Consider the following 15,756-nt stretch of genomic DNA (forward strand, 5'->3'; position numbering starts at 1 on the left):
CATTGGATGCTTCTAATTCAAATTACAAAGTTGATGTAGAGTCGGAGCTTTGGTCAAAATGAAAAAATATTAGCCATTCAAGAAGGAACAATTGCATTCCACACAAACAAACACAACCTTAACTTTAGGAGTGCTGATTGTACATCAAAGCTAATTAAGAAATTTTATAATCCAAGATTTGCTTGTGCGCGTACAAAATGTGAAGCAATAACTGTAAACGTGTTCAAGAAATATTGTGAAACTGACTCAAAAAATGCTTTATTAAAAACATCATATGTGTCAATTCTTTCTGATGCATCAAGCTACAAGGACGTTAAAATGTATCCAATTTTGGGCTCTTTATTTTGATGTTAAAGAGGGAGTGCAAATTCAGCTGATTAACATGGATTGCGTAAATGCAGAAACATCAGATATTTTATCAGAAGTTATCTTTATATGCATTTGTGCTAACAATATTTCTTCAAAAGTTTTGGCTATTTCTGCAGACAACACTAATACCAATATCGGAGGTTTAAAACGAAACGTTAATAACAATAGAAGCCGGTGTGGAATATCAAAAATGGCTAGGATTCTCAAAAGTTTGTTGGTTGGCCTTACTTCCAGCTATCGAAAGAGTGCTTATCAAAGAGTTATATCAGCCACTAAGATCATACTTTTTCAATAACGATATGAGTTGAATAGTATTCTTTTTTGTTCACAGTCAAGCCAATGTTTTTTATAACACGGTAAAAAAAATTTGAGAAAGATGATGTTTCTGCTGCTGAAGTTGCCGTAGTATTAAAGGATTTGAAAGACCAAATAAAATCTAGAAAAGAAGAAAAATTTTTACCTTTCATGGTAAGACAGCATTTGCAAGTTACCGAAGAAAGTAGTCATTTCCAATTTCTGAAAGAAGTAGACATTTTTTACAGTGTCTATCAAGAGTATATAGATGAGTGGACGTGTCACTTTAATCAGGTTGAAGTTTTTAAATGGTCTTTACTTAACTGTAAAGCTGAATGAATTGAAATTATTAAAACTATAACTTTTTTGAAAAAATCAATAGAAATCACATTTGATGACAATGAATTGTTTGATGAAATTTGGAGAACTAATTTATATTGCACAAAGGAAAAGTTTTCTTTTTGGAACTCACAGTCTGTTGAATGTGACAAGCGATGGGTTGAAATTTTGTATGGCTTGGCTCTAGTGTCAGTGATTCTGCAGGCATTAAAGCCCACAACTTTTTCCTTTCACAATCCCTAACTCAAATAGTTAACTTTCCAAATCGCTTTCCTGACAACCCAATTCATTTACCTTCTCTACTCGACTTATGTTTTGTTTCTGATCCTAGTCAGTGCTCAGTTTCTCCACATTCACCCTTTGGTGCTTCAGATCACAGTTTATTACTACTAGAAACCATTGTAAAAAGGTTTTGTCTAACACCAAAGCCCACTATTCTCAGGTCATGAAATCTCGTATCTCATCTCAAAAATTAGGCTTTCGTGACTTCTGGAGAATCTTTAATAGTATCAATAATAAGGGCAAATCTTTAATTCCACCTCTCTTATATGGTTCAGACTTTGTCACCTCACCTAAAAACAAAGCTGAATTGTTTGCTAAAAACTTTTCATCAATATTATCTCTTGATTCCACTAGTTGCGTTCTACCTGATATTGCCAACAAACAGGTTGATCCATTGCTTGACATTCATATCACTCCAGCATCTGTATCTAAAGTGATTTCCTGTCTAGACTCTTCTACAGCTTGTGGCCCAGACAACATACCTGTTATTTTCTTGCAGAAGTGTTCTCCGGAGCTGTTGTCTATATTCTCAAAACTATTTAACAAGTGCTTATCAGAGTCTTGTTTTCCAGCCTGCTGGAAAGCGGCATCCATTATCCCTATTTTCAAAAATTCTGGAGAGCGATCTGATTCGTCTAACTACCGTCCCATAAGTCTTCTTCCTATCATAAGCAAGGTTTTTGAATCTTTAATTAACAACCACTTAATTTCTCATCTTGAATCTAATAACTTACTTTCTGACCATTAATATGGATTTCGATCTTCTCGCTCTACAGCTGATTTGCTAACAGTAATAACTGATACGTTTTATTGTGCATTAGATAAAGGTAGAGAGGTTAAGGCCATCACTCTTGACATTTCAAAAGCTTTTGATAAAGTTTGGCATACTGGTCTTCTCCATAAGCTTTCTTCTTATGGTGTATCTGGCAACATCTTTAAGATTATTGAATCCTTCCTTTCCAATCATAGCATAAAAGTTGTCCTTGATGGACAGCACTCTTCTTCTTATTCTGAAACTTCAGGGGCACCTCAGGGTTCAATCCTTGGCCCTATACTCTTTTTAATTTACATCTTCCAGATATTCTCACATATTCTCTTTATTCTTGTCGTGATAAGAAACCAACATATATCTCTTTATTCTTGTCGTGATAAGAAACCAACACTCTCTGATTGCTTGGAGGGGGTATTTGAGCTTGAAAAGGATCTCACTTCTGCTACAGCATGGGGCTCACAGTGGCTGGTGAACTTCAATACAGATAAAACTCAATTTTTTTCAGCCAATCGTTACTGCATAAGTTTAGATCTTACTATATTTATGAATGGTAATGTACTCGATGAGTCATCTACTCTTCATCTTCTTGGATTAACTCTTACTTCCAACCTTTCTTGGAAACCACATATAAAATCAGTTGCAAAATTAGCATCTGCTAAGGTTGCATCTCTTTATCGAGCTCATCACTTTCTTACTTCGGATTCTATTCTCTATCTCTATAAATCTCAAATCCGGTCTTGTATGGAATACTGTTGCCATATCTGAGGCGGATCTTCTAATGATGCCCTTTCTCTTTTAGACAAGGTGCAAAAACACATTGAAAACATAGTTGGACCTGCTCTTGCAGCCAACCTCCAACCATTATCACATTGTCGTAATGTTGCTTTTCTTTCTCTTTTCTACAAATTCTATAATGGGCACTGCTCTAAAGAGCTAGCGTCTCTTGTGCCATCTACTAAAATTCATTCTTGTGTTACTCGTCATTCAATTAAGTCTCATCCTTTTACTGTAACTGTTCCTAAGTGCTCAAAAATCTCTTATTTATCTAGTTTTTTTCCTCGAACATCAGTTCTTTGGAACTCGCTTCCTTCATCTTGCTTTCCTGATTTATATAACTTGCAATCCTTTAAGTCGTCTGTCAATTGTTATCTTGCTCTACAATCTTCATCTTTTCTCTTTCAGTAACTTACAACTTTAATAAGTGGCTGCTTGCAGCCTTGTTGGAAGCGAAGATGTTTAAAAAAAAAATAAAAAAAGTAAAAAAAGCGTCTATACAGCAGTTGATGTATAATTGTCAACTTGTTTCTCCGCGCAGCGGCCTTGTTCGTCGAGGTTCGTGTTTCGGAGTTATAGAGTTGAGAGAGGGTTATAACCACTATTGAGTAGCCTCCTCATCTGTAGTGGCCTTCATGGCCTTGAGGAGGTGAATAACAAAAAAAAAAACAAAAAAAAAAAAATTTGTCTGTCTAACGCTGAATAAACTTGAAAGAAGAAGGCGGAATAGTATTGAAAACTAACTGATCGAAAAAATGATTAATATCAAAAAATAACTGACCGAAACGCATTTTAATGATTAAGATCAAAAATCTGATTTTCAGATTAATATCGAAAAGTTTATATATCAAAATTCACAAATGCAGAACAATATCGAAATCAATAAAAACGAAAGAAGAGGGAAAACTCATTTTAATGATTAACATCAAAAATGTGATTTTCAGATTATTATCGAAAAGCTTTTATATCGAAATTCACAAATGTGGAACAATATCAAAAACAATAAAAACGGAATAAGATCGAAAACTCATTTTAATGATTAACATCGAAAATATGAATTTCTGATCACACTTTTTTTTATATATAAAAAACTAGTACTAGGAGAAAATCTTAAGAAACTTTTAACACTATATCACTTTTCAATAAGAAACTTATTTAAGAGTTTGATGAATATTTCCTAACTTTCACCTAAATATCGCATCAACTTTACACAAAGTTAGCATTATATACAATGGAGAACAGCAGTTTAAATGAACAGTTTAATTTGCACGCACAATAAACAGTTTAATTTGCACATGCAATGAAATTTAATTCGATTTAAAACTTGAAATTCAAGAAACTTTTAAGAAACTCTATATTCCCTAATGTCGTTAGAGAACTTATCAATACAATATATAAGTTTGCACACCAAAAGCACTGTTTAAAAAATAGTCACAGTTTCAATGGTTTCATTTCTCAATCAATTAATATCAATTTTTATAACTGAAGCAGTTTTTATTATTTACGGAATGTTCCTATTATTTAATGAATGTTCTTAATAATTTTCTAATGTATACCATTTTTGAAAAGTATAGACTTAAGTTTTTTTTAGTTCAAAGTTCAGAGTATTCTGTATATTTCTGTAAATACATTTCATCAAATATTAAACAGTTATCTTGCAAAATTTTGGGCCAATATTAAGTAACAAATTTGCATGTTCTATTGTGTCAACATTACTAGAATGTGTTTTCAATAAAGAAAGCAATGGAAAATCTTTCCAAGTAATTTTTAATGGTGATATAATGTATGTTTTGAATAATTGCATGGAAGTATAACACTAAAATAATGCATAACCACTGGTGACAAAAATTTGGCACAATCTTTGATAAGCTAAAACTTATTGAATTTTTAGTTATCTAGTCTTAATTTTTTAGTTATTTTGTTTATAAAGTGTTACTTATCTTTTACTGAAAGTTTTGTTTACTTAGATTAATTAATAAAAAAGTTATCCAAAAATGAAGTCGACTACATTAATTGAACAAGTGTACAACTATTGTAATTTGCATCCTAACACTAAAACGAAGAGCACCGTAGAGTATTTGTTACCTTTAATCACCCCGAAAGAACCATTAAACGTTATATAGCAAAGTGGAAGAACAATGAACCAAAGTCTCGTAAGCCTGGATCAAGCAGAAAACCAAAAATTATGACTGCTGGGAACATCAATTGCCTGAAAGGTCTTTTGAACAACCGGTCTGGAACTTCAACAAGAAAAATTGCAAATAAATTCAAGTGTGATCATTCCTACATTGTAAAAACAATAAAAAACACAACAAACATTTGTTATTTTAAGAAAAAATAAATCCCTGATCGCACTGAGAAACAGTTAAAGCAGTTGCAACTGAAGTGTGGAAGAATTTGTCGCAAATTCAGAAATCGTGACTTTGTCATTGACGATGAGTCTTATTTTACATTTAAACATACAAATAAAAATTCGAATGTTGGATTTTACTTAGATGACGCAAAAAATGCACCAAAAATGTAAAATATAAGCGCAAAAGCAAATTTGAAAAAAAAATTCTTGTGTGGATTACCAAATCCCCTCGTGGAATCTTGAAACCATTTATTGTTCCTGCGAGACTGGCAATTAACCAAACAGTGTACAAAAATGATTGCATCATCAAACGATTGATTCCTTTTATCAACAATTATCACAGTGATGGTAATTATGTATTCTGGCCTGACTTGGCCTCTTCACATTATGCTAGAAGTGTGACCAATTACCTCGATGAGAAAAATATCCGTTATGTAACAAAATTTTATAATCCAGCATGTGTCCCAGAATTACGACCAATTGAAGATTTCTGGTCAATCCTTAAAGGCTACGTGTATGAAAACAATTGGGAAGCTGAAAGTGAAGATCAGCTGCAAAAAAAAATCCATTCTTGTTTAAAAAAAATTGATAAAAATCTTGTACAAGGCATGTGTGAACATGTATACAAAAAAGTTGATGCCGTACGTCGTAATGGCGAGAAATCATTATTGCAGTCCCGAAAATAAAAAACTAATATATTGTTTAATATTTTGTACAATATTTTTTGATCATTAAACTTTTAGTTGTACTATTACTGTCTGTGTTTATTTTGTGCCAAATTTTTGTCACCAGGGGTTATCTATCAGTGTTTTCTAATTTTTTAAGTTCTTCAAAAACCAAACCAAACAGATTCTGCATGATTTTATTAAATAACATCTTGTAAAATACAATATGATAATTAATTTTTAACATTTGGTAGCTACATACTATACCAGCAATCTATTTAAAATCCCTCAACATTTTTTTAGTATTTAAAATCTTAAACATTCTGGAACAGAATGATCAGATGACTGCATGTAATAGTAATTTTTCCATGGTATTTGGAGGTAGAGTGGGTATTGTTTATAATCTTTTATTAAAGATTAGTCTTTTAGCATGCTCTCTTTGTTTTATTAAGCAGGATTTTTTAATTAGCTTTTTTAATTGTTTTATTAAGCAGGATCTTTTATCCTACTCTCCTTGTTTTAAAGTATTTTTTTCTTGAAATTTTTATGCACATATAACAGATGACTTAAATGGCATATAGTTTTGCATATTTACAAATAACTTTATCCTTTATACTTTTTATAGCTCCTAAGTCTTTATTGATTTTGACTAAAAATTTTGTAACTTTTTATGGTTTGTTGACATTAAATGTAAATAAAATCAAAACATCTTGTTTTAAATCGTTTTATAATTATTATTATAAATTTAAAACAATATTATTTGTTCTACTAATAGAACTTTTAGTTTATATTGTATAAATTATACAATTATACAGTATAATTACTACACTTTGATTCAAAAGCACAAAATACTGGCTTTCTATTTATTCTGCTTTTAGAATTTTTGAACCTATTCCTTGTTTCACATTTTCGATATTATTCTGGAAAGTCCCTTTTTTGATTTTATTCCTTTTTTCACAATTTCGTTAATATTATTTTGGAAAGTCCCTTTTCAATATCATTTCTTTTTTCACAATTTCAATCTAATTTTGTTTTTTGAATTTTTGATTGTATTTCTTTTTTCACGTTTTTGATATTATTCCGGTAAGTCCCTTTTCGATATTATTCTCTTTTGAGCTATTTCGAGATTATTCTACTTTTTGGATTTTCGATACTATTTCTTTTTAAACAATTTCAATGTATTCTCTTTTTCGATATTATTCCAAAAAGTCCCTTTTCGATATTATTCTATTTTTAACAACTTTGAGATTATTCTGTTTTTCGGATTTTTGATACAATTCCTTTTTTTACAATTTCCATGTTATTCTCTATTTCGATGTTATTCTGGAAAGTCCCTTTTCAAGATTAATCAGTTTGGCTGTTTTCGATACTGTTGCTACTACCCCTTGAAAGTCAGGACGGATGGAAGATAAACAATTTATGCAATGGCTGAATAAATTATTTATATCAACAATTAAAAACTCCAGGTACACATGTGTTAGTACTGGATGGTCATAACACACGTGTAACATATCAAGTTTCACTAACGTGTTTTAAAAAAAAATCAAATATGTTCACCAGCTTACTCCTTTAACCATTAGATGTGGAACCATTTAACCATTAGATGTGAAAATAATTATTTATCAAAGAGAAGTTTTGTTCAGCGTTAAGCCAAAACTTTTAAACAGTAGTGAAGTATTTACACAATTACAAGTAACTGGAGGATTATAATTTTGATATAAACAAAATTATTAAATCTAAATTACAAATTGCTGAAACATTTAAATCACTATTAAATAAACCAATACAAACTCACCCTACACAAGATCAACTTATACAAACTCAATCAAATAAAAATTGTAACACGCTATCTCAATCATTGCAACATTATTTGCAACTTATTTAAACACTATTTTGTCCAGTGACACCAAGCAATACATGCATTGAATTAACCTCTAAAAGAACATTTTTGAGCCCAAAACATCATTACCAAAAAAATATAAATAAAAAAATTAAGAAAAAAAAAGGGCAAACTTAATTATAATGATGAAGTTGAGAACCTTTAAAGAAGCAAAAAATAAACAATTTTGGACAACAAAAATAAACATACAAACAATGCAAAAAATGAAGAATATCGTAGAATAAAAATGAAGAAAATGAAAGTGGTATACATAAGAAGTACAAATTGCTGGGTTTTCAAACATGTTTCCACAAAAAAAAAAAACTGGTGAAAAATTTTATTGTAAAAAAAAAATGCCCAAACTTGTAAAATCTCTTTTTCTTGTAAACTAATCCTATCATTTTTAAAATAATTTCTTCTTTTTTAAATTAATTGTTTTCTATTAGTAAATTAAATGTTTTTATTATAGTTAAAATACCAATACTTTAACACATTCAGTTTAAACCGAATTTGCCAACTGAAAAGTGAAGCACAAAGTTTTGCTGGGAAGCAAATTGAAGTTGATAAACATATCTTGAAATCAACAGAGACAGAATTAGGAGATCAGAAAAAAAAATTTTATGATTTTTTTTTTTATATTTTATGTGATTTTGATTTTGAATCAATAAAATGTTAATTTTCAAGTTTAGTTATGATTTTTCAACAGACTTTTGTATATTCGAAAAATTTATCACTTTTTATTAACATAAAAAAAAAAGTTTGCGAGAAAAATAACAAAACAGTACATAGTGCCTATGCGAACATCTACCATTGCAGAACTTGAACACTTTTAGCTAGACCTTCACCCCACACCAGCGTACATACTTTATGAACACCCCTTAACTTAACTGTTAATATTTTTTGCAGCCATAATTATTATGATAATTATAATAAAATAGTTATAATCTCGATGCATATAACATAACATAAATGTATATAGCACAGTATTATTTTATATAACATTTAAAAATAATTTTAAACTTGTAAATCAAATTGGATTAATTTAAGAAATCAAGAAAAACATTTTTTTTATTTTAAATCTTCCTTGTTTGTAAAGTGATAGTTAAATTTTTACTCATAACTTTAATACAACCTAAGTTAATTTTTAAATAAAACAAAAAAAAATTAAATTATATTTTTACCTCTAAAACAAGTAATGTATTGGTTCAATTGCTCACTTCCGAGCCAACCATTTATAATGATAAAATTGCTTACAACAACAATTACACCTGGAACACCGTCATGTCCAATAAGTACCTTGTACAGTATGAAAATCTTAACAATGATCTATTGATAAAAATTCAGCATTGTAAAACTGCATTATTTATTTTAACTCAATTTATACTAAATATAGAAATTTTCATACTATGTAAATGACTAATATTGAAACAAAGCCTGATGACAGCATTCGAATAGAGTATTGAAATTCTATACAGAGAACAAAATTAAAAAGTCAGTTAGCAAATACCAAAACTTAGAATAAGTAAAACAAATAAAAAAATATGTTTAAAATAGTTCTTTATGTTACCTGGTGTGTATTTGTAAATTTTAGACTGCAACTTTGTCTTAATTGCATGCTTGGATAATGAACTTTGAACCTCAGGAGGCCTGTTCAAATATATATATATATATATATATATATATATATATATATATATATATATATATATATATATATATATATATATATATATATATATATATATATATATATATATATATATATATTTATATATAGTCTTGCATAGTAGATAAAAAATTTCTTCCATAAACTGTAGTTTTCTGAAAAAACTTTTTATCTAATAAACCAGACCAGAAAAAGTTTATAAACTTTAATAAATTCTTCTTTTTTAAATGATTGCTTGCCCAAATCAAACCTTCAGTCAATGTAGCGGCAATTTCTTGTAGCAGAAGGCTATAAGATAGTCAATGTAGCAGCGCTCCCTTGTAGCAGCAGGCTACAAAATAGTCAATGTAGCAGCACTCCCTTGTAGCAGCAGGCTATAAGATAGTCAATGTAGCATCACTCCGCACATGTTTTAAAATTATATTTTAATAAAACAAAAATAAAAACACTGTATAAAAAAACTTGTATGAAAAAATATAACAGTATTTGCCATTATGTTTTTTTTTGTATAAATTATACATTAAGTATAACTGTAACTACCCGTTATAAAACACAAAATCTAGCATCATGTTTTAAAAAAAAAAACAGGTTGTTTTTTGTGTGTATGTTTAATACAAGATTTAAGTTGTTTGTTTTAACAGTTAGTTAATACAAGAATTAAGTTGTTTGTTTTAAGATGTTTGTTTTCAGAGTAATTTTAATACAACTTTTTTGTATTAAACTTACTTTAACAGTAAGTTTAATACAAAAATTAGGTTTTTTGTTTTAACAGTGTGTTTAATACAAGAACTAAGTTGTTTGTTTTAACAGTAAGTTTAATACAAGAATTAGGTTGCTTGTTTTAACAGTAAGTTTAATAAAAGAATCAAGTTGTGTGTTTTAACAGTTAGTTAATAGAAGAGCTAAGTCGATGTTAGTTAATAGAAGAGCTAAGTTCCATGTTCTCGTAAACTACCGGAACCTAATGAACCTCTAATAAAAGAGTAAAATTGTTTAGAGGAAAAAGCAAGATCCACATAAAATCATTATTAAGATTACTTTATTGGATTTAAACTAGAGATAAGTTTAAGTGTCTGTGAACATCCACTTAAAATTGCTTTTCTAAAAAGATATCTCTACCTTATCAATAAGGAAAGTAGTAAAGTAACAGTATTGACAAAAAAAATTTTTAAAGATATCTTGATCGAATTACAAGAAATTTGGAATAGAGCTTATTTATCAGTTAAGACAGACAACAAAAGCATTGAATATTTTGTTGCAGTTTTTAATAAATGGCAAAATGTGAACTACAAAATGTGAATTACAAGAAATGTGAAACTACAAAATGTGAAACTACAAAATGTGAATTACAAGAAATTTGGAATAGAGCTTAATTACCAGTTAAGACAGATAACAAATGCATTGAGTATTTTGTTGCAGTTTTTAATAAATGGCAAAATGTGTTGAATAAGGAATAGAAGTGCCCTGAAAAGAAATAAGACCAGTTTTTACAATCAATTAGTCAACTCTGTAACATACATCTGCTGGCACATATTTCATATTATGTGTATCTTGACTCGGAACATGGAAGAAAGATTAGTAGTTTTTACTGAACTAATGGAAGTTGGTAATAATACAGGTAATTTCATGCATTACTTCAACCATATTGCTGTATTGCCTTTACTTATTGAACTGTTTTTATTTTGTGCTAGTATTGTAGTTTGTCTGATTGTAATGAACACCCTGAAAACAGTGTCCATAGCATAGCTGATAGAAGAAAAAAAGCTCTAAGTGATAAAGAAATAAAAGAAGTCTTAGAGAAAAGTGCGAGTGAGTCCAGCAGCTCAGAAGTTGAAGTTTCAACTCCCTTCCAAGCAAAACAGAAAACCAGATTGTCAACTGTTGCTATTCATTGACCAATTAGGCCCTCAGTGTAGGAGATCAAACGGCAAAAAAAGCAAAAGTTAAAGTAGTTATCAAATCTGCTGGTCACGACCAAAAAGATGCCAAATGTAATAAAATTTGAGTGGCTGAAAGAGAACCATCCTATTCAGTACCTCGGAGGTGACTTTCCAAATGGTAAGATGTTTAGCTTAAAAAAAATTCGGTGTTCATCATTGTACAAGATTTGCACAATGATCTGTACATCTTGAAACTTGTCATATAGGAACAACGGATTGCATCGCTCAACCCAGATCAATGTCATGAATTATAAGAATGGCTGATTTTATCACGCTGTTTCAAAGCAATGACTTTTTAAAAAAGTCGTGTCACAGTTATTGCACCAAAATTTGATTGTCAGTACATTGCCAATATGCAGAAATACCGTAATACAGTCAAAACTTCTGATGCAGCCATTTAATCTTGTAATAGACATCTTTGGTATTTGATTGAAGAGTTAGTGGTCTTTACAATGTTCAATGAGGATATTTACCTATTGAAAGATCTGCTATGGCATTGAAGCTCTAAAACACCCCAAAAAGAGAAGAAACAAAGCCTGGAAAACCGTTTTTCCCAAAAGTCTATGGCAACAACATTCCTTCTTTTGTCTCTTTAATTGATCAACATTCCTGACAACAATTTAACCTAATTGAGATGACTGCAAACCAGGCTTGAATGCAATTGCCTGTTGAGTACTGGATGAAGATTAGATTTATTGTAAAGATTAAAATTATTATAAAAAATGTTGTTAAGCAATGTCATGTTGTGAATGAGAGAGGTGTAAAACTTATACAAGATTTCGTTACTACTTCAAATAGTAAAGGACCATAACAAACAAGCTTATAAAAAATAATTTAATGAACATTTGATTTTTTTTAAACAGCGCAAATTGTATCAATTTTACAATAACAGAAGTTGAATTGCTTAAAACCACTTGACTATTCAATTTGGGGGGACCCTTAAATTAATTTTCTTTAAGTTTAACTTTTTATGCAATATAAATATGATAGTAATTAATACTTTGTGAAAAGTTGAAGTCGTTACGGAATACAGGTCTTGTTTCAAGGTCTAAAGCTGTTGGCAATTTAAGGACGCATTAGGCAATTCTATCTATGCCTAAAGCGATTTCCACTAAGCAACTTTTTATCATTTTTTAACTTTTAAATTACTATATAAGCAAAAAAAAAGAAGTATTCAAATTTATAAAAAGCCACATTATTTTTAGAATAATGATTATGTAAAAAAGTTTGTTACAAAAGTTTGAATGACAATTATATTACATATAAACGCTATTTACTAATGAAAAAAACTCAAATAAAATTAAAAACTACGAAAACCTATTAAGCTAATTATTTTATCGAAATATTTAGTAACAGAAAAACGAAATTGTTTACAGTTAACCAGAATATTTTTTTTGTATACAAAGTTATTAAACAAAACCTTAAAAAAACCCATAAAAGAAATAAAATAAAAACTTTTATTTATCATCTTGCAAGCACAAGTGGGTCATATTATTATACATGTTTATATATATACGGCCCTATCTTATATATCAGTGCCGGTCTTAAAGAGAATATATTATAAACACAACATGGCGCTACGAGTATGTAAATAAACGTGCGAAAATAAAGTTTTATAGTATTTTCTAATTATCTTGTTTAATCTCGAGAATCTATTTATAAAAAATGGCAGAAAGTGGTAAAGTAGGTGTTTCTCCTCCAATGTTAGATTTAGTTGTAGATAGGTATGCTGCATTTTGCTCCTGGATTGATAAATGGCAGGAATATGTTTTGTTATCGGATTTAGAGAAAAAACCACTTGCGTATTAAGCTGCTATGTTAAGGTATACGTTTTCTTCAGAAACTCAAAACATTTACGAATCGTTAAACCTAACCAAAAATGAAACAACAAATCCAGCTATTATATTGGAGAAAATGGAAGTGTTTGCTAAAGGTATTATTAATGAGACTTTAGAAAGACATAAATATTTTAAACGTTGTCAAGAAGATGATGAATGCTTTGATGATTTCTTAACCAAAGTTAAATTATTAAGTAAAAATTGCAATTTTTGTAATACGTACGTGAAGTACGTGTAGTACGTGAGTAAGTAAAAGTACGTGAGAAATTACTTTCTAAAAAGACTTTGACACTAGATAAAGCAGTAGAAATTTGTCGTTCTTCAGAAAAAGCACAAAATGGTTTATCTGAGTTGCAAAATAATAAAAGTGAAAGTGTAGATTGTATCGAAAAACAATTGTTCAGTAAAAATAAATTTAATTCACCCACACAGAATAGTGATAATAGAGATTTTAAATTTAATTCATTGGTATGTAAATTCTTTTTAAAAAAGCATCCATTTATTCGTGGATCATGTTCAGCATGGGGTAAAAAGTGCAGAGACTGTAGCATTATGAATCACTTTTCAAATAGTTCAGTTTGCCTAAAAGCAAAACCAAATATTCCTGATAGAGATGTTGATCAACAGAACAACAGTAAAAATTCATTAACTATGCAGCATCTAAGTGCGTTGTTTTTAGGAAGAGTTGGAGCAGATTGTGTAAACAGACCTTGGGAAATTCAATTAAAAGTAAAACATGGAAAAATAACATTTAAAATTGACACAGGCGCTGAAGTCACAGTTATAGGAACTTACCATTTAAAAAAGTTTGGAATTAAAATTGAACATTTATACACTACTAATAAACGACTAATTGGTCCTGATTATAAGCAACTCAATTGTCTTAGATACTTTAAAAAATCATTCTCTATAAACGGTCAGAACAGTAAATTAATTACTATATATGTTTGTGGTAATGTGCAAACTGCTTTATTAAGAAGACCTGCCTTACAAAAGTTTAACCTAGTTAAAGTGGATATTCCTGAACGATTCATGTGTGCTATGATTTCAAAATCAAAAAGTAACATTGTAGAACAGTTTCCTTCAATATTCAAAGGGTTAGGAACTATTAAAGGTGACCCTGTACATATAACAACACAAGAAAATATAACACCATACCACATTGGAGCGCCACGACCAGTAGCGTTCCCACTACTAGAACCATTGAAGATAGAGCTAGAGCGTATGAAAGAGATGGGTGTTATCAAAATAGTAGATCAACCTACAGACTGGTGTCATCCAATAGTAATTGTATAAAAACCAAATGGACTACTTTGTATCTGTATTGATTTAACACAATTAAACAAAGACACCAAGCGTGAATTCTATGAACTGCCAAGTGTAGATGATTCACTGGCCCAACTTGGAAATAGATGTAAATATATGGCAAAATTAGATGTTAACTCAGGATATTGGCAGTTACCAATGGATATTGAAAGTCAGTTAAATTGTACATTTACGACACCTTTTGGGCGATTCTGCCCAACGTGGGGTCCATTTGGATTAACGCCACTCCCTGAAATTTTTAGTAAAAAAATGGATAAAGTTATTGATGGTCTAAAAGGAGTGGTTAAAAGTATGAATGATTTTTTAGTTTTTGGAAATACAGAAATGGAATATAACGAAAACCTTGTAGCATTGTTAAATAGATTTGCTGAAAATGGAGTTACCCTTAATGTAGAGAAATGTTTATTTGATCAAACAGAAGTGGAGTTTTTAGGTCATAAAATTTCAGCAGAGGGAGTAAAACCATTGACCAAAAAAGTTGAAGCAATAAAAAAATTTTCAAAACCAACAAATATCACGCCTTTACATAGTTTTCTTGGCATAGCCCAGCAATTAGCAAAATTCAATCCATCGCTTGCTAAAGTAGCTGAACCCTTGCAAGATCTTTTGAGTTCAAGATCAGCATGGTTTTGGACTGAAAATCATACTAGAGCATTTAATGAGGTGAAAAATAGTTTAACCAATCCACCCATTTTGGCATACTACGATGTTAAAAAACCTGTAAAAGTAAGAACAGATGGAAGTTTATTAAATAAGCGTAATAGTTTACCAGAGTCATAATGGTATATACAAACCAATTGATTGTGCATCTAGATTTCTTACGACAACTGAAAAAAATTATTATCCAATCGAAATGGAAATGTTAGCAGTAACATGGGGGTGCACACGCATGTCAAAATATTTGTATGGTTTGCCAAATTTTATATTAGAAACAGATCACAAACCATTAATTCCAATATTAAATTATGGCTCACTTATTGATGTCTCCAAGAATTCAATGTTTAATAATGAAGTTATTAAGATTTTTATTTACTGCAGAACATGTTGCAGGCAAATCAATAATAAAAAGTATGCCTGCTACAGAGAGTCATTTAGGAGAAATTAAGCAAAAAACTGCAGAAGATGAACTTTTAAACTAATTGCAAGAAAGTATCATTTCTGGATGGCCAAATTCCAAAAAATAATGTCCGGCGAATTTCCAACCTTATTGGGATATTAAAGATGAAATAGTTAAAATTGATGGACTCTTATTATATCAA

At 29.9% G+C, this 15,756-nt stretch overlaps 1 protein-coding gene across 10 annotated transcripts in view; it reads right to left on the reverse strand.

Annotated features, from left to right (window-relative positions):
- LOC100213859 (stimulated by retinoic acid gene 6 protein-like) overlaps positions 1-15,756 on the reverse strand; it is a 130,945-nt gene that overhangs the window by 61,624 nt on the left and 53,565 nt on the right. For all 10 annotated transcript variants that reach the window (XR_010643080.1, XM_065815477.1, XM_065815476.1 and 7 more), the window contains 3 exons: positions 9,295-9,374; positions 9,133-9,194; positions 8,909-9,053 (listed from right to left, as the gene is read on the reverse strand). Coding sequence is in view for 9 of the 10 variants with exons in the window: in XM_065815477.1 (XP_065671549.1) it covers positions 8,909-9,053; positions 9,133-9,194; positions 9,295-9,374 (287 nt within the window). In the remaining variant the exon portion in view is untranslated. The remainder of the gene's footprint in view (positions 1-8,908; positions 9,054-9,132; positions 9,195-9,294; positions 9,375-15,756) is intronic.

This window comes from Hydra vulgaris, chromosome 13 (genome assembly GCF_038396675.1).
Source record: "Hydra vulgaris chromosome 13, alternate assembly HydraT2T_AEP".
In the NCBI taxonomy this organism is placed as follows: Eukaryota; Metazoa; Cnidaria; class Hydrozoa; order Anthoathecata; family Hydridae; genus Hydra; species Hydra vulgaris.